Genomic DNA, 19,346 nt, shown 5'->3' with positions numbered 1-19,346 from the left:
GGACTGTGGCAACAGGGGGTGGCTTGAAGCAGGGCAGACTCCGTGTCCGGTGAGACCAAGTGAATGAGGGGGGTCAGACATGCCGACATCTGGAGGCCATCGGTTTGTGGCTGGAGGGGACTGCCCCAGATCCCAATAATTTCTGGGTCCTGGAGAGCCTGCCTGGTGAGGCTGGCCCTGCCCGGAGGGGGTCCCAGGTCGGAGGGGGCTTCTGAGCTGCTTCTCCACCACAGAGGAATCGGGCTGTCTGTGGGGAGATGGCCCCAGCCACGTGACCTGCCAGCTGCCCCCAGAATCCACACAACCGCTGGACCCACTTTCAGGTCCAGGTGGCTGGGGGCTGAGCAGCTGGGCTGGGGAGGGGGCCGACTCCCAGGCAGGAGGGGTTCAGGGGTCTTGGTGCTGCAGCTTGGTATAGGCTTGAGGCTGGCATTCCCCTTCCACCGTGAGTAAGCTGGATGTGCCCCCCAGGGTGGAGAAGGAGGGGGGTGTCCTGGTGTCTCTCGCCTGCCACCACCACAGGCATCAGACAGAATTAAAGGCCAGGAACCTTTTTCAGAGTCTGGGCCAGGAAGGAGATCGGTTTGGTGGCAGTGTGACCCTGGGAAGCAGCATCCCTCAGGGCCGGCTCAGCCCGTGTGTGACTCCCTCACACAAGAACAAGTCACCACCTTGCGCACACTCGGAGCCAGGCGTGTACACCCACGTCCAGAGTGCACCCTCGGAGCCTCTGCCCCAGACCTGCATGCACATCTGTGCCTGTGTGCACGGCCATTGCCCACATGCACACTCAGCCATGCACACACACCCAGACACACCCTGAGTGCCCACACATAGTCCCTTCGCTGCCTCTGTGCCCCTGTGCACAGACACACACACAGGCACACACATTATCTCATGCCTGGGCCACTGGTGGGTTCCAGCCCAGCAGGGAGTGTCCCTGGTGGCGTCAGGAATTGAGCTTGCAAACTCGTATACACCTAGAGTGGGTCTGGTGGCCAGTGGTGTGGTGCAGCCTCTATGGCCCCTGCTGTGGCCACTTTGGGTTTCCTGTGGGGCAGTCCAAAGCGGCCCTTCCCCCCAGGGCCTTGTATCCCCATCCCTGTCCCCCTCCCCCCATTCTTCTCCTGGGTGGTCAGACAGATGGACGCCCACCTGCCTTCGAGCAGGCTGGACTGAAGCTTCTCCACCCCGTCCACGCGGACACCCAGGGTGGACGTCCTCCCTCCCCCTCCCTCTCCTGGAATGAGAGGAATGTGGGCCGGGTCCACGCAGTGGGCTGTTACCCTTCCTGCCTCCTCTTCTCCAGTCCGCTCCCTCTGGAGCCTGGCCCAGCACCAGAGGGGCACTTTGGCCTCCTAGGCAGGCCACCCATCCCTCAGCCGCCCCTGGTGTCCTGAGGGAGACCCAGGGATGGCCTCAGGGGAGCTGGGTGTCGCCACGCCCAGGCAGGCTCTGCAGGGGGCTGGAGGCGGTGGGGAGCCTGAGCAGGTGTGAGCAGGAGGGTGGGAGCTGTTCCGGGCGGAGGGTGCAGCCGCCAGACGCAGAGCTGGGGAGCCCGGTGCCAGCAGCCTGTCAGCTGGGCCTCCAGAAGCATCAGGAGAGCCTGGGAAGGGGCTTGCTTCTCAGCAGCGGCCGCCAGCCACCGCAACGAGGCCCTTTTTGTTTTTTGTTTTTTACAACCCGTTTCACCGTTTCCAGAAAAGGTAGCTCACTTAAGTCAAAACAAATGCTCATTCTGCTGTAGCTCTGCGTTCCCGCTCGCTCTCCCCAGCTCTCTGAGGCCCTTCTCTGTACCTCTGTCAGCCTGGCGGGAAGGTGGAGGCTGGAGGGGCAGGGGGTGAGCAGGCACAGTGCGCACCTGGCTGTCCGGGGCTCCGGACCTGGCCTCTGGTGTGCCAGCCCCTCGCGCTCTGGGGGCTTTGCTGCCAGTCAGCCCCTCCCTGGACTGGAGGCTCCCCAGGGTAGCACATGGGCTCCAAGGCAGGAACACGCTCAGCACCCCTCGGGCCTGCCCAACATCTGTTGACCGTCTTGGCTGCAGCAGGTGGGCCTGGCACAGGTTGACAGAGGAAGGCCCCTCCCCCTGGTTTTGCCTGGGCATGTGCGGTCACCTCTACCATGGCCAGCACATAGAGACCCTGTGAGCAAAGGCTGGGCTTAGTGGTCAGGGCATTCCCGCCCGGCTCCATCCAGCTGGGGCAGCTGGGAGGGAAGTAGCCACACAGCCAGGGTCCAGGTACGGCCTGTCTCCCGGTCCAGGTTGTCTGGGCCTTGGAGCGTGGGAAAGGTTGGGCCTCCGGGGGTGGGGGCCTGGCCTGAGGAACTGGGCCATGGCAGTGGGTGGGGGGTGTCAACCAGCCCTCCTGGGCATTCTGGCTTCCGGAGTGGTTTTCTCAGCCAGCCCGGCACCCGGGCCAGGCCTCTGTGGTGTCCTAGGCAGTGCTGAGGCAGCGCTGGAGTTGGGGCTGGAGCCCTGTGTCTGGGGCTGCAAACCCTGGATTGGGCTAGCCGGGCAGTGGGGATGGCCAGCTGGGGGCTGGTGCGTAGTACAGAATGGCCTGCCTCAGTGGCCTTGCTGACACCTCACACAGCATTCGGGTCCCTGTCCCAAGAGGATGCTAAACTTGGCCAGACCGCTGTGATGAGAGCCTGCAGAGGACGCAGGGCACTGGCCACCGTGACCATGCTCACTGGAGGGGCCAGGGCAGCCTTGGAGTGGACAAGCCTCATCCAAACCCCAGCCCGAGCACTTGGGCCCGTGGGGCCAACATGGATGATGCCCATTCCTTTGTCAGCCCCGTGGTGGGACCGCCACCTGGGATCGCGAAGACCTGAATTGATACAAGGTTCATAAAGCCCTTGCCGTGAGAAGGGCTAGTGCAGATGGCACCAGGATCGGAGCTCCCAGCCCGGGGGCTCTGAGCTGAAAGCCCCTTTGGCCCTCCCTGCTGCTCGGGGCTCCCACTGTCCCCTCCCAGGTTGCTAACCACAGCGCTCCATGGGCAAAGACCTTGCCAAGAGGAAAGAAACCTCCAGCCCAGTTCCCGGCCAGACTTGGCCGTGCAGCTCCAGGCCTGGCCAGGGCCCAGGCCGCCTCTGCTCAGGCTCTGTCTGGGCCTGGCTACTGGTCGGCGGGCGGGGGCTGGGGAGGTGGCAGCCAGGTCTGCCCACGCCTCTGCTGGCTGGGCACGGTGCCATGGCCAAACTCCTTGGAGGTGGAAGTGACACGGGAGCCCGCATGCTCTGTCTGAGGGTCAGGAGCCAGCTGGGGGGGATGGGGGGACTCTGGGTACCAGCAGTCCCCTCCCCCACACCCACCATGGCAGTGCCCGCCGAGCAAAGCCTGTAGGACTTTGTCTGCTTCCAAACTTCTAGCCCAGGATGGCGGGGGAGAGACTGACCCCTTCAGAGCAAGGCTCATGGAGCCCCATCGTGCAGGGCCCAGGCTGGGGGGTCCCGTCAGGGAGTTGTCTTTGCACCTGCCCAGCGTGCATCCCCCAGGGCTGGCCTGCTGGTCAGAGAGTATGAGAGCCCTTGGCAGGACCTGCTGCCATGGGCTGGGATTTTCGGAGGAGAGGCCACCTGGGTACCTGCACAGGTCTCCCACCAGGGCGAGTGGGTGAGTGCCCAGAAGGTGGTCCCTGGGACACGTGTGTGGCTCTGCCCCAGGGCAGTGGGGTCTCCCGTGACCTCTGTTTCCTTCCTTGCTGTGTCTATCACTTGAACATCTTACAGTGAAGATATAAAGACATAATATTCATGTGACAAGCCTCTTCCGTTTTCAACATGAAAGACAAAAGGAGGGAAAAGACCCCCCAGATAAATGGCCCAGCCTGAGGCAGGACACAGGGGGCTGCAAGCTGCCCACGAGGCTGGGAGAGGTGGAACGGCAGGGGCAGCCCAGAAGGCTCGGAGCAAAGGGGGGCTCTGGAGAGCCCAGGACCGAGGCCAGAGGGTGGGGCTGGAGCGCTGTCCCATTTGCTCACTTCCCACACTCTGGGACAGAGGTTCCTTCATTATGGACTCAGGAAGGGCCCCAAGAGGGTCCCCCAAGTTGGGAGACTGGCTGGCATGGGGCAAGGTAGGCACACAGCAGGAAACTCTACCTGTTACTGGTTTGTCCCCTGCCCCGTAGAGCCGGGACTGGGGCTGGCTGAGCTGCAGCACCCCCCCCGCAAATCTCCCATGCAGTGGGACCCCCTTCTGGGATGGTATCAAAGCAGGCACCCGTGAGAGTCTCCACCCAGGGCCAGGATCGGTCTCCCGGTGGAGGAGGGCAGGAAGTCCCATGCCTCCCCCACCCCCACCCCAATTCCAGCTTAGGGGACCAGTCAGGTCAGACACCCCTCTGGGCCACAGGCCTGCTCCCTACCTGCCCCTGCCCCAGGTGGGTGGCCCTTGGGGGTGCGGGTGGTGGGTCTGCAGAGGTGGCCTGCTGCCCGTGCAGGGCCCCCAGGTGTGAGAGACCCTGTGAGGGGGCCGCCTCTGAGCCTCGGTTTCCCTGTATCCTCAAACCAGAAGGGCCCTATGGGACGCCAGGCCGCTTCTTCCACCCAGCCTGGAGCCTGCCCACTGCCCCCGCCCGCCATGGTGTGGGAGAACTCAAGGTTCTCAGGCCAAGCTCCTGGAGAAATCCTTTACCCAGACCGACTCCTGGACTCAGTTGCTTCCCACTGTCCCCGGGAAGGGCAGGGCGGAGGGACTTCCCTTGGAGGGTGCGGGGGTGGGAAGGCCTGGGGGACATGGGGTGGGCCTGGGCGAGGCAGGAAGAGGCCTCAGTCATCCCACAGGCATGGCCCTCTGCCTCCAGGGTCCCTGGAGCACAGCAGGGGCCGCCCTCCATCTCCTGCATGCTCTACCCGCCCGCCTGGGAGTCCAGTACTTCCCTTCCCAGCCCAGAGTCCCCTCCCCTGGCTGGACATGCCTGTGGTCTGGCCGGGGCCCATGGCAGTCCCAGCCTTGCGGTCTGGGAAGTCCCTGGCTCCTGGGCACCTTCGCCCCCTGCCCCTGGGTCCTCTCACGGTCTCCCTTTGACCTGATACCCACCACAGAGGTCAGTTCACACCTTGGTGCCCGGCAGTGCTCACAGACCCTTCCTCTGAGGCCCGTGGCCAGGAGAGGCCTCTCTCGTCCACATGTCTCATTCCCACACGGGAGTGGAGGGAAGGGGAGGGGAGCTGCCAGGGTCCCGGCGGGGCAGCCCCTCCCTCTCCCCCGCTTCAGGGCCGTGCGGCCTCTCTGCTGAGTCACCCCGTGTCTGGGAAGCTCCCAGGGCCAAGCCAGGCTAGATGAGGCATCACAAATTCACAAATTCCCCCTGCCTCCCGGGCAGGGAAACAGCTGCCCTGACTCACCTTGGGCCGGGCCTGCAGCCTCCTGGGGCCCCCCAAACCCTTGCAAACCCCGCCAGGCCCCTGCACTCAGCCTAATGGGATGGTGAGCCCCCAGGTTCCTGTTCCCCATCCCCTGGGATGGTCCCAAGCTAGGCTCTCTGCCCATGGAGTAGCGGTGACAAGGTGCCGGGGGCCCTGCTGGGGTGGGGGCTGAGCAGTGCAGCCCAGACCACCCACCAGGCACCGGGTGCTGCTCTGCGCAGAATGCTCTGTGTACATCCTTCCTATGCAATCCACTGGTCGCCACGGGAACCTGGGGAGGCTTGATCATCCTGGCCTTGGCCACTGGACTTGGGCAGATAGGGTATACGGTGTCGGAGGGTGCAGGTGGGCAGGCTACAGAGGCTGGCTGCCAGGGGAAACGCCAAGAGTGTCCTGGACCATAAGTGACTGCCTGCATCCCGATGCCGCCGGTCAGGGCCTGACCCTGAGAAACCCTGGGGGCATTAAAGCAGATCCTGACACTTCCATCCTCAGGCTCCTCTCGCATGTCTCTCTTCCTCTGCCTTGGTTTCTTTTCTTGCTCACCTGGGAGAGGGCACCCCAGTCTGATGAGGTGGTTAACTGGACCTGGGGAGAAGGTTGAAGAGGCTGCCTGGGGGAAAGGCCGGCCCTCCCAGTGCCACCCAGGGGGTGGGCAGAGACTGCCGGGACCTGCTGATCCTGGACCTATCCAGGAGGTATACTCTAGCAGGTCTGCCAGCAGCTAAGAGGCCTTGGCCTGGGAGAGTCAGAGCCAGAGCCTCTGAGTCGAAGGCCCGCCCACAGGGCTGCCTGTTTCCTACAGGCCCTGGGGCCCACAGTACGTGGCACCTGGTTGATGGGGGTGGGGGTGAAGGTGGGTGATTCGGCAAAAGTGCCATTCTTGGGGGGTTTGCAGTAACAAGAGGGTGTCAGGGCCTCAGGGGCCCGAGCCGGCAGCTTCTCCCACCTTGGCTTCTTGGCTGTTTGAAGACAAAAGCCCAGGGAGCTTGGGCCCTGATAGTCAGCCCTGGAAAAGGGCTTCTTAGTGCTATCCCTGCCCAGACTCACTCTTGCCCCCTGTGTCCACAGCCAGCAGCCGCCTGATGGGGAACTCTCCGGCCTCCTCTTTCATGGGCAGTTTCCTCACCAGCAGTCTGGGCTCAGCGGCCTCTGCGCACCCCAGTGGCCCCAACCCCTCCCCATCGGATCAGGCCTACCGTGGCTCCCACCCCACCACCTCCCAGATCTGGTTCTCCCACTCCCACGAAGGTAAGTCAGGGCCGGGACTCCCAGCTGCATCTCGCGGCTGGAGCCACTGACTGTGGTGCCCAGGGCCAGTGGTGAGGCAAAGGGCTCCCCCGCTGTGGCTGGCAAGAGCCAGCCGGCAGACCATGCCAAGCACTCTGGCGAGGGGCTGCCTCCCTGTTGAGGAAGCCCCCACGGGGGAGGTGGTAATTGGTTGGAAACAGGGGGCCAGTCTCGCCAGTCAGTGATCCTGGCCAGATGTGCACCAGAGATGGGCAAAGAGGGAAGAAGGAGGTGGGGCCAGGAAGGCTCTGGGGAGCCGAGGAAATGTGGAACACAGCTGGGCTGGCCGGGCAGGGCTGCGCCCACCTCCTAGACTCGGGGAGGCATGGGCTCCAGATGTGTCAGCTGGGAGGGAGGGGTGGGGAGGAGAGAGCTGTCAGCAGACTCCGGCTGCCACCCTGAGGGCCTGGCCGAGACCAGAGCCCCTCCCGGCCCCTTCCTCCCCCTCGGTTGCAGCCTCGTACACACAGTAGGTGCCTCATACGTGTCTCAGGCCTCGTAGCTGGCAGAAGGGCCCCTGCAGACCCTTCTAGGACCTTGGGGCTCCCCTCGACTTTTCCAGGGAGGGACAGAGCTCCCCACCGCCCAGCTCCCCACTGTCCGCTCAGCCCCTGGGCCCTGTGACGTGGGCAGAGGCCCTGGGCCCCGGTGTCCCCCCCACCGAGGTTGCTGGTATTGGCTCGGCCACCACAGCGTGGGAAGGGTTAAACCCGACAGCGGCTGGCACACGGAGAGGTAATTGCAGTTGGCAGCGGGCACAGAGGGCTCTCCGCTCCTGGCACCGGCACCGCCGTAACTCAATGACTGCTGAGCAGCGGGCGTTGTGTTTGCAGAGCACGTGGACCCACACACCGCGCCCGCTGCCACCCGCGTTCCAGGCGGGGAGATTAGCGCCCAGTGCTGTTGGAGGGCGAGAGAAACTTCTCTTTGTGCAACAAGAAAGGGGCTGTTTTCCAAACAGGACAGGTGACGAGTGAGGGACAGTTGTTAAAATAATCTGGGCTTTAAACGCCGTGTGGAGCGCACATGTTGGGCAGGCGATAAGGAGCAGTCTCCTCCCCGGTGGAGGGGAGGCCAGGCTGGCCCTGAGGACCCAGGTGGGCAGAGCAGGCTCCCTGGCCCAGACACCTCTGCTGCCTGCTTCCCACCCCTGCCTCTTAGCAGCCTCCCCGGGGGAGACCTGGTGCAACAGGCCCTGGTTCGGGGCTTCCTGGGCCGGCCACGGGTGAACCCCACAAGCTCATCGCACCCCTCGCTCCCCTGCTCTTTCCAGCCCTTCTGCCTTCTGTGGCTGCCAGGCACACTCCTGGCCCTGGTGGGAGCATCTGGCTCCCAGGACGTCTGTGGGAGGGAGGAGAGGGCCGATTGCTGTGGTGAGGGCCGGGGATGCCCACAGGAGCCATGTGGGACCACCTCGACCGAACTAATGGCCACTGCCGTGCCCCGGCCCAGCCACAGGTGTGTGGGCACAGCCAGGCTGGCTGCAACGGTGGCCCCTGGTCAGGGTCGGGATGGCAGAGCTCTGCATCAGGAGACATAAATCCCCCGCCACTCCGGCCTACCCTTGGGGACCTTGCCGGCAAGGAGGGCAGTTTGTGGGCCGTGCCACCTGCCCTGGGCCCCGGGGAGAAGGTGCCCCTGTCTTGCCCCTCTGGGGGCTGCTGGGGAGAGGCGGGTGGGAGGCAGCCTGCAGATAGCACCCTCAACGGCCTCCAGACACTCACTTCCCCCGGCCAACGGCTGCCTTGGCGGAGCTGCTTGTGGGGCACCCCGCTGCCCACAGCCACAGCCTCAGAGCCACCTGGCAGTGACAGTTGTCACCACCCAGTGGGGTGGGACCAGCGTGGGGGTAGCACCCTGGCTGTGCCGGCCCCCTACCCACCCTACCCATCCTGCATGTTGGGGAGGCAGCTGCTTCGAGGCGAGGGCAGCCTGAGCAGCCCTGAAACAGCCCCGGGTCCTCCTCAGGCTGGACGTGCCCACGGTCTCACGGGGGAGGGCACGCGTGTGGGGCACTGGGCTCAGTGGTCAAACACTGGTGGATGTAGGACAAGGGGAAGCACATGGGGCCTCCGAGCCTCCCACCTCAACACAGACTCTGGAACACGGGGTGGATGGGGAGCAGGGCCCATCCGGGGCTAAAGATGAGTGTGGGGGAGCAGCAGCCCCGGGGGAGAGCACCCCAACCTGCCGGGTCCCACCTGAGGTAGCTAGTGCATCTGTCCTGGGGACCACACCATCTCCCAGGCCTGTGCCTCGGTCTCCCCCTCACACTCTCCCCTTCTCTGCCTCCGGTTAGGCTGCCCCGCCTGGGATCCCCTTCCTACGGGGTTCCCCTGCCCTCCGCCCTCTGCAGCCTCGCTCCGACAGGCCACGTGGTGTGGCTGCCTCGCTGTGAGCTCCCAGCGTAAAGGCCGGCGGGCGGGTGGGCGGGGCTGGGGCGAGTGGCAGCGCTTGCTGGCTGGCTGCCCTGGCAGCTTGCCTGGCTGCTAGTTTGACTGGGTGCCAGCTGGCTCCCTGCGTGCCGGGGCCTGTTTCTCTGCCGTGTGTGTTCAGGGGAAAGGGGGGAGAGGTGGGCGGGGGGCACGCGACATGGCTGGAGAGTGGGGGCCGGCAGGCACGGTGGGCTGCCTGGGCGGGCTGCTCAGAGGTCTGACCTCATCCTCATCCTTTCACCACCCCCAGGATGGGTGGGAAGACAGGTGCCCGGCAAAGCCCGCTTGCCGCCCCCTCCCCAGTCTGGGGCTGGTCAGGGCTAGGCCCTTGAAGGGGTTCTTAGCTTAAGGGCAAGGAGGCCAGGATGGGCTGGGGGGATGTCAGTGGGAGCCTGGAGGGGTATGGGCCCAGGCGCCTTTCCACTCCAGGCAGGACCCCCCAGCTCTCCGTGGGTGGACCCAATCCACCATCTGTGGGACAACTGCTAGAGCAGGGGCCAGAGCTTCCTGCTTCCCTGGTGGAGCAGCTGGGATGCAGGAGAAGCACCCCGGAGCTGGAGGAGCCGCCCAAGAACATCTGGCCTGGGGCAGAGCTTGTCTGTCCAGCCCTTGGCCCTCCTGGCCCCCCAGGTTCACCCAAGTGAGGGGTCCTGCCAGAGACTAGACTTTCCCTTCCGGGGCCTGGGGTAAGGGTGGGCGGCGGAACTGGCCCAAGGCAGGGGTGAACCAGTGTCCAGCCAGCCTGCCCTGGGTGGGTCCTAGCGGGGGTGGGATGCAGCACAGCTGGTCCTATTGTCAGCAAGCCTGGCCCCCTCCCTCCCTACCCCACCCCCGGCGGCCTGGTGGGACCACCCACAGGGCCATGAAAGGGGATTCTGTTCCTGGGGGTTCAGCTGGGGAGGGATGGGGGCCAGAGCTGCTGTGCTCCCACAGCCTGGGCTACTCATGGTCTCTTGTGCCACCTGGAGGGGGAGCCTCGAGAGGCAGCAGGCACATGTGCCAGCGCTGGCCGTTAGCCTAGCTGGCCTCTTTGTCAGAGCCGCACCCGCCCCGGCAGCCACTTCTCCATCCAAGGCTGGGCTGACCTCCAGTGAGGGCAGGGGCTGCACCAAAGAGCCACTGGGCACTCCCCGCTGTTCCCGGCCCCCCAGCTTCCCTGAGCCCTGTCAGCTGTCCCTCTGTCCCCCTCTGTCCCCTCTGAGGCTTCAGGGCTCACCAGGGCTTCTGGGAGCATGTCTGTGTGAGAGACAAAGGTCCCAGCCAGTGTCACCATCTATGTGTGGTGACACCGTCTAGAGGAACCCTCTACCAGCCCTTCTCTGAGGCAGGTCCCTGCCCTGGACCTGGTCCTTTTCCCCCAGACCCTGGCAGCTCCAACCCCTTCTCCTGGCCTCAGTTTTCTTGGTGGCCAAAATGGCCTCTGAATCTGCCCCCACAGGACCACTGACGATCACTTCCCCCAGCCCAGTGAAGATGCCCCCATGTCTAAGCGGCACCCCTCTCTCTGCCCACCTGTCCCTGCCCATGCTGGACGGGAGGAGCTGGGTCAGTGGGAGCAGCTGGCTCCTCTGAGATCTTGGGACAGCATGGGGGAAGGGCCCGAGCTCCCCAGATCCAGATGTGGGGATCAGGGCTGCCCTGCCAGACGGGCCCTCTCCCGCCAGCTTCATCTTAGCCAGAAGGAGGCCTGTCCCGTCTGGACCTCTGACCCCCTCCAGAGCCTTCTCGGGCCAGCCCTCCCTGCCCCCTCCCTGTGACCTTGGCCCCTCACTTGGCCTTGCCTCAGCCCGCCTCCTCATCAGGGTCCCAGCCTCCAGGGACCCCTCTGTCCTTGCAGGTCCCCTGTAGCAACTGTCCACTGCTGGGCCGGGGGCCTTGGTGCCTTCCTGGGCTGACATTTGCAGCAGGGGTGTGTGTGGGCAGCCCTGGGTCTGACTTGGAGAGGCCTGGTGTCACATCTGGGTGTGGGGCTGGCTTGCATTGTTCCTGTGGCCCCAAGCCCAGTGTCTTAGACACCCCGGGGTGGTGGTGGGGGAGGCGGGGCTTGGAGTGCGCAAGAAGGCAGGGTGCGGAGCCAGGGGCAGGAGGTCTGGGCAGGGGTGGCGTAAGGGTTCCCTCCAGCTGAGCTCCCTGGCAGTCAGAGCTGCTGAGTGGGGTGTTCGTGAGAGTTTGGGGGGTCATGCCAGCTTATTCCCAGCTCCAAGCTCTGAGATTCTGATATCTTCTCCATCTTTTGTCCTGCAGCGAGCCCTGGGCCCCAACCCTCCCCAGCCGGCAGGGACTGCTGCCGAGCCCTGCATCTCTGCTCTGTGCGGCCTGAGCCCAGCTCCTCCCTGCGCAGCACGTGCCAGGAGCCCAGGACTGTCCACAACCGCCTGGCTCCTGGGCTAGCTGCCCGCTGCTTTTGTTCCAGAGGTGCCCGCGGCAGCCTGGCACCTTCCCCCGGCTCTGAGCCACTCCTCCCGGCCTGGGAACAGACCGAGGCTGCCAGGCCCAAACCTGGGGTGACTGGGGGTCAGTGTGTGTGCGTGGTGGGCCGACTCTGATGGGATGGAGTGGAACAGGAATCATCCTGTGCCACCCTCGGGCCCCCACCCCAGCCCCCAGCTGTGAGAGGCTGTGGCCTGGCCATTCCCTGAGGGGCCCAGCTTCCAAAGCCACCTTCAGCCCCAGAAAGGGTCTCACTAGGCTCCTCCCAGCAAAGCCCAGGGTGGTCGATCCTGGGAGCTGCACTTTGATGCACAGCCTGGACACCCACGGGTTCTGACCACTGAGTGTGAGCCTGAGGGGGCTGATGGACAGAAGCTGGAGTGTTTGTCAAGGAACAGGGAGGACATGGGGAGGGGGCTGTTGCAAGGTTACCCACTTCAGATACTAGAGCAGGGGTGGTGGCAAGCGTCCTCCCAACTTGCTGCCAATGCCCCTCCTGTACCCAGGGCAGACATTATTAGTCAATCGCAGCACTTTCTAAACTGCATGTGGATGCAGCCTCAGAATCCTTCTTAATCCAGCATTCTGGGTGGTCACTATCGTTTAGTAGTCTTACGCACCACAGTCGAAACCCATTGGCACCCTGAGTGAAAGGGGTGTCACATGGGAGAGAGCCAGCACCCAGTTAGTGTTGGGCATTGGGTCGGGGCCCCTAGCCTGGCACGTGTGGCAGAATTCAAAATGACAGGAGTGTGCAGGGCCCCAGGAGCAAGGGTGGTTTGCCTAGGTGTCTGCAGGGATCACTGTGGGTAGAGAAAGGATGGGATCTGTCAGGGCTGGCAGGACGTGGGTGGGGGGATGGCGTGGTTTGGTGGGGCTCTATCCAGAGGGGCTTTTGCCTCTGCTGAGCCCTGGAGGGTGGCCCCGACCCAGAGGAGATGGGTAGTTGAGATGGTCCGATCCGGGTTTCCCAGAGCCTGCCCAGTATGGCTGGCTATGTAAAAGGATGGTTCCTGGCCCCAGGAGTTGGGGGCTCAGCCAGTCATGTTGTGGGCAGCTGCCCTTGGGACCTGATGCCAGAACCCTGCCTGCAGCCCCTGGCCTTAACTCAGGGCTCAGTGGTGGGGAGAACTTTCTAGCAACTTGAGCCTCCAGGGGGGTGGCAATGCCTTTGTCAAGGTGGCATGGGGGGCAGGGGGCATCCCTTGCAGAAGGCCTTGCCCTCTTGGGTGTGCGTACAGGGAGCTGGGGCAAGACCCTGGTAGCATGGGGGTGATTAGAGCCCTGTGCGTCAGGCCCCTGGAAGAGTTTGCTAAGCCTTCAGCATCTGCACTGAGCTCTGTGGGCCTGGGGGTGGGGATCTCGAGGGACCCTGTGGTGGGAGGTCACCTGACCCCCCCACCGGGGATTCTGGTCCTCTGTTGGCTGGCCATGCACCCCTCCCCCAGGACCTGGCCAGGAGCACTCCCACCATAGGGGATGCGGGGGGCGGGGTGCCGGGGCGTCCCAGCAGCCCAAGGACCTGGTCTGTGCTGCCCCTGCCCAGTTCAAGACTGCTTCCACTTCATTGCACCTCATTAGGTGCTGATGGCGTCAACCTTTTGTCCTCCGTTGCCACCTATGTCACAGGATTGGGTTGTCTCCTGGCGACTCAGAGCGTGGGGCCAGGATGGGGGCCATCCTCAGTGAGGTGTTCCCTGAGGCCCAGGGCCTCTCCCCGGAGCTCACCAGGGGCCTCCAGGGCTCCGAGGGCAGCGGGGCCCAGGGATACAGCGTGGGCTCGCGTGTCAGTTGGGGTGATCACAGTAGCCCGACCTCAAGGGGTGTGAGGGCCTGGGAATGACAGGGTTCTGGACCACACCACTCCTGAAAGAGTACTGGGTAGAGGAACTCTGACACCCATCCCCTGCTCCCTGAGCCCTCTCCAGAGCCCCGCACTACAACCACGTTCTCCTCTGCAGAAGCCCCTTCGAGAACCAGACATCCCCTAAGCTGGACGCAGTGGCCCTGGCTTCTGGCTTCTGGCTTCTGGTTTCAGAACAGCTGCTCTGATTCATGAAAATCATTTTTTATTTTCTTCTTCAGTTCAGAGAGTACAGTCTTGTTGGGAAAAGAAAGGGTCCTTTCTGTGGCTGGGGTGGAAGGACTTCTCCCCTTCCTCCCTCTCTGCCCCCCACCCCAGATACCCGGGCCTCTTTCCTCACACTCGCCCCGGCCGCCCCACTCAGCCCTGGCCCATGCCCCCTCTGCTGCTGCTTCCGTCTCCCCCAGCTGCTTCCTCCTTCCTCCCTGAACCTTAATTCCCCTTCTGGGGTCCCAGAGGGTGGGGCTTCAGGCAGGCTGGAGATGGGGGAAGGGCCCCTGGTAGATTTCTGTCCCCTCATCCCTGGCCACCATCTCAGGGTCAGAAGTGGAAGGACGTGCATGGCCATCGCCCTCCCACTGCCCCCAAAGGGTGTGGCAGGAAGGAGCCCACCACTTGGCCAGCTGACTGCCTGCTCCCCGGAGGGCGGGTGGGTGGGAGGCCCAGACCTCCCGAGGGGTCATGGGGGTCTGTGCCTGGGAAACGGCGTCTGGGAAGGAGGAATTTACAGACTTCTGTTTACCAAAACGAGGCCCCGTAAAACATTTAACAGCAGCCAATTAAAGGGGGACAGCTGTGGTGGTTTAACCACTCCCCGTACTACACACACAGGCCTCTGCCCCCCTGCCCCGGCCCGCCCCCACCCCCGTCCGGCTCTCGGCTTTTGTCAAGTCTTCCAGGAGCTGAGTTTAATCTAGGGAACATCTGCTCCAGATGTGTCTCTGCACACAAACCAGGCCAGTTGGCCAGGCTCTCCGAACTCAGCCGTGCCCTCGCAGGAGGGGGCTGCAGGGGGACAGGCCTGGGGGGCGGTGGGCACCTTCCCTGAGTCCTCAGATGGGTCTGGGATGTGAGCCCCCAGTGGGGAGACGTCTTGGGACTTCTCAGAGCTTTCACAACGTGCGTGCTGGTGGAGAGCCTCCGAATGGGCCGTGTTTTGCATGGAGCACCTCTTGGGGATAGTGTTCTACAGCTTGACCTCAGACCCCCTGGGCTAGAGAACATGACTCTGCGTCATTAGGGCTGAACGGTGGCTACTGCCGAGGGGGCTGCCAGGATCAGGGTGCAGGGTGCGCCATTTGGGCTGGGGGCCTTGATCCTGGGGCATCCCAGAGTGTCCCTGTTTGATGCCTGCCCATTTCCCATTCTGAGTGGTACTCCTGGGGCTCCTCGTCCATCTCTACCTCTGAGCTGGGTTCCACAGCCCCACCCATGCTGGCATAGCTGCCCCTCAGCCTCAGACCTGCCAAGGGGCCTCTGGGCCCCCCATACTCACGGTGAGCTCCAGGGCTGCCCCCCATGCCCCCCCACAGATGCCCCCAGCGCTGAGACAGAGCCGACCTTCACTTTCCATCTCAACAGCTGCAGCAACATGGCAGGCCGGCCTCCAGGCCTCTGAGGGCCTGGGGGCCTGGAGGTCTGTGCTATGGCTCTGAGCCTCCCCTTCTGGAAAGGTGTTTGTCTCGTGTATTCTGTGGAGTGGAGCGGAGCGTGCGGCCACGAGTTGCCACAAGGAGTTCCACTGAAACAGCAAAGGGCTTCTGTCCTAAAAGGAGTTTGGGAAACAGTTACTGCGCAGGTTCACACGGAGCTCCCTGGCTCAGACTCGCCTGTAACTTCAACACGACGCACTGAGTGGGGCGCTGGCACCCCTGCTCCCCAGGCGTGGGGCTCGCAGCTCCCTTGTTTCAAGGCACAGTTGTGACCTTGTTCAAACACTTGCCCTGCGACCTGCGCCTTCCCCTTGGGGACTGCTGCCTCAGGGCCCTGCTCCAGCCCCTCCATCTCCCTGTCCCTGAGGCCACTGCTCCCTGGGGAGACCCCATGATTCCTACTCCCTCGTCAAAGCCCAGGAGCCCCAGAAGTCAGGTGGGAAGCCGCTCCCAGCAGCCAGTCACTCTTGGGACAATCATGGGGTCCCCAAGACAAACTCTTCTGGGACTCATTTTCTATGGGGAAAATGTCCAGAGCATTAGCTCAAAGTGTGAGTTGTGGAGTAAGACAGCGTCCTGCCCACCCCAGCCCAGCCGACTCAGCCATCCCAGCTGCAGGCCCTCCACCCACCCCTGCCCCCTCACTGCTGGGCCTGGTGGGGAAGGACCAGCTGTGAGGAGCCACATTCCAAGTGGCTGGTAGCTCTGGGCATCCAGCAGACACACCTCCTCTGGATGTGCCTGGCCAGGATGCCAGTGCCTGGATGGGCCTCCCCGGCCAAGTGTTAGTTCTGTCTGTCTTCATCCCTTCTGGGGGGCAGGGTGTGTGTCCCAGGTGGCCAGAGCGAGGTCCAGGGTATGGCTGGTGTTCCTGTGTTGGGCAGGACCAGGCCAGGAGGACAGTCCAGGCCCCTCAGAGGGACAGAGAGGGGCCTGCTTGAGTGACTGGGAAGCTCCAGGGAGGGTCTCAGGCTGGGGACCAATGCAGGGAACTCTCCTGGGGGCGATGCTGCCATGGCTGGGCACCAGCTCCTTTTGCAGATCTCAGAGCACAGAGGAGGCCCGGCTGGTGGAGAGCCCCATACCTGCGGCCTCCAGCAAGGCAGAAGCCTGTGACACCCAACTAAGACAGCCCCGGGGTGTGGGTCACTGACCCCAGAGCTGCTTGCTCACCTGGAGGCTATGGATGGTGCAGGCCCAGGTGGTATCCAGCCCTGCCCCTCCTGGCCAGAAGCTCAGCCAGGGCTGCAAGGGCCTCTGTCCACTGCGTGTGACCACCGCATCTCCCTCCTCCCAAGACGCTCTCCAGAGCCCCTTTTGTTGCCCTGCCTCAAAGCTCCCGCACTGCTAAGTGCTGCTGGGTGAGAAATCAAAGGCTCCCTCCTCCATCCTCCACTCTCTCCCCAGCCCATCAGCAATTCAATTTGTGCCACACCGGAGGGATGGTATTAGTCGAGTCAGAGTTAATATGATGTATTGATGGGTTGATTTCCCACCGGCGGGCTGCACGCACCAGGCTCCACGGGGCGTCGCTCCCAGGCCGCCCGCCAGCTTCTCGCCTCCCTGGGGTCAGGGCGGGTGCAAGCCTGGGGCCTGGAGGTGCCTCTACAGCTGTCTCCTTGCTTCTCTAGCTCCAGGGTACCCCAGATTTTCAGGGAGTCTGGCATCCACCTTCCTACCCATGAGCCACTTGGATCACCATGGAAACAGCAATGTTCTCTATGGGCAACATCGTTTCTATGGAACCCAAAAAGGCAAGTGCCGGCGTGGGGCCGTGAGGGATCGCGTGGGGCCTGGGGCACAGGTCATCCTGGAGGGGTGGAGGGCAGGGCTGGGGGCTTCTGGGGTGCCAGGTAAAGGTGGCCAGCCTGGGTGAACCCTCACCTCCAGGTCTCAGGCCACGGCAGGGATAGGGGCTGGAGGAGGGTGGGCCTGCTTCTCAGGCCCCTGGAGACTTTGAACTGCGGGGCCCAGGACCACAGCCAAGCAGCAGGTTACATGCCGGGGTCAGGCGAGCTCGCTAAAAACACAGCCATGCTCCCTGAGCTCTCGTGGCTCAGATGGAAGCATCGCAAACAACCGTGGCCCTGAGGGGTGGCACCCAGGTCCCTCAGCACCTGGCCTTTCGCTGTAGCACCCCCTGCCCCACCCCAGCAGCTCAGGGGTCCCAGGGACATCGGGTGGGGGTAGGGAAGGCCCCCAGAAGCCTGTACTTCCTGCCTCACCAAGCTAGGCAACACGAGGCCCAGGACCCACCCCACACCTGGGCCTGAGGCCAAGACAGGGCAGGGGAGGGGTGGCGGCTGCATCAGGGAAGGGGGGCAATAGTGTGCGCCCAGCAGACAGAGGAACGTCTCCTACCCTGTTGGCAGGAGGTGTCGCTGGAGAGGGGATGCTGAGGTTGAGGCTTTGCTGATGAGAAGGCGGGGTTGGTGGAGCCATGGAGAGGGCATTCCGTGAAGAGGGCATGCTCACGCCATGCACACACACACACTCACACGTCTGCGTGCAAAGGCCCAGCCTCAAGGAGCCTGTGGGAGATGTAGCCACCTGGAGATGAGACAGGTGTGGGGAGTGGCCTGAGGCCTTGGTGCCCTGTCTCCAGGATTTTTCTTGGTGGGGTGACATCTCATTTGCATTTTATAAAGACCTTCTGGGGGTGGTGCCCAAGAAGCTGGGGCAGAGAGACTTTTGGGTTAGTTACTGTGTTTAGATGACAAATAATGGACTTGAATGGGGACTTGGGATCCCATGGCAGACCTGAAATGGGCATGAGGGTCAGGGGGGTCCCAGATAACCCCCCATTTATGGCCCAGGCTGTAGGAGGGCGGCGCACCTGCAGAGGAGCAGTTCAGAGGGGAGGGGTGAGTTCAGCTTCCATGCAGAGGGACTGGGGGACCTGCCTTCCCAGGGGGTGGCTGGACATTCATGGTGGGGGGGGTCAGCGCCAGAGGGGCGGGTTAAGAGGTTGACCCAGGCCAAGGAGAGGGACCACCCGGGTAAGGAGGGTGGATAAGGACAGAAGCAGCTCCGGGGAGCCCAAGGAGCCCCAAGATCAGGGCTCTGAGTGGGGGTAGGCTTCAGGTGGCAGCAGCTAAGCAGGAGAGAATCCTGAAGGGTCTCATGGGAGGAAGGGGACCCCCAGAGAGGTGACCCTGCGAGGCAGGTTGGGGGCGGGCCTGTGGCCAGCCCTCCTGCCCTTCCACCACCTTCCCCAGCCCCTTCTCACAGCCTCCCACTCTGTGACCTCAGCTTGTCTGTGTCCTGGAGCCCATCTTGCATCTTTGTCCAGGCAGGGCAGTGGAGGCTATGGAAGGCCTTGGCCCAGCCCAGGGCTGGCCAGCTTTGATTGGTGCAAGTAAGACCCTGCCTACAGACAGGGCCAGGAGAGCTCCCCAGCCCCATCAAGGGTATGGACAGACGCTGGACGCTCCCAGGGAACCAAGTCTCCTCGGGGTTGGAGGCCAGGTGCACTGCTGCCCAGAGGACAACCCCCCGCAGGCCTCGGGCTGAGTACCTCAAACTCCCACATCAGCCCCAATGTGTGCTGCTATTTTGACAGTGCTTGTCAGGAGCAAGCAGGTGGTCCCAGCCGCAGAAATCGGACCCAGAGCTAGGGACCCCCTCCAGGGTGTGGGCCACTGGCTTCCAGGAGCACTGGCTGGTGGCCTCTGGCCTTCAGAGTGTTGTGGTAGAGCCCCACCCAAGAACACTTTGGTTTTGGAAATTGAGCTAATTAGGTTTAGCTACACTCTTCCCCCTTGCTTTAATTAGCAGGAAATTGACACGTAAGTTACATGACTCAGGACAGTTTTACAAGTTCCAAATGTTTCTTTTGTTCCCTCTCTGCTCCATGCCATCCAGGGCGCCAGCTGGGTGTAGATGGGGTTGGCCCCCCAGGGTCCCCAGAGACAGGCTTAGGGAGCTATGGGTGTCCCCAGGGCTGGCTGGGGACCCAGGTAGAGAGCAAGGCACCCCAGGTTGAGGGCCCATGCTGGACAGCAAGCCATGGCCCAGCGCAGGGAGCTGGGGGTACACCTACCACCCACCCAAGCTGGATGGGCCCAGAGCTGCAGAGGCATTGAGAGCCCATAGTGGACTAGGTGGGGATGGCCATCTGGGACCATTTTCCTTTCTTTAAATGATCATCCTAGCCCCCCAGCCTGGCTGGGGGCCTCCCAGGGTATTCAGGAGGTAGGTGGGCCGGGTCCTTCACACCCGGCCCCTTCTCAGACACATACCTGCCCTGGGCCTCACTTCCTCCTGGGGGTCTTAGCACTTACAGGGGGCTACTAAA

General features: G+C 63.4%; 1 protein-coding gene across 1 annotated transcript in view; it reads left to right on the top strand.

Moving 5' to 3' along the window:
- The window catches only part of BAHCC1 (BAH domain and coiled-coil containing 1), a gene marked incomplete at its 3' end in the record, with an annotated part of 54,108 nt that overhangs the window by 13,281 nt on the left and 21,481 nt on the right, over positions 1-19,346 (top strand). Inside the window, exons 2-3 of the mRNA XM_079725731.1 lie at positions 6,454-6,629; positions 16,681-16,815. Coding sequence (XP_079581857.1) covers positions 6,454-6,629; positions 16,681-16,815 — 311 coding nt within the window. The remainder of the gene's footprint in view (positions 1-6,453; positions 6,630-16,680; positions 16,816-19,346) is intronic.

The sequence above is a fragment of the Hyperoodon ampullatus genome (genome assembly GCF_949752795.1).
Source record: "Hyperoodon ampullatus genome assembly, chromosome: 19".
Classification (NCBI taxonomy): domain Eukaryota; kingdom Metazoa; phylum Chordata; class Mammalia; order Artiodactyla; family Ziphiidae; genus Hyperoodon; species Hyperoodon ampullatus.
This window is presented reverse-complemented; position numbering and strand designations above follow the sequence as displayed.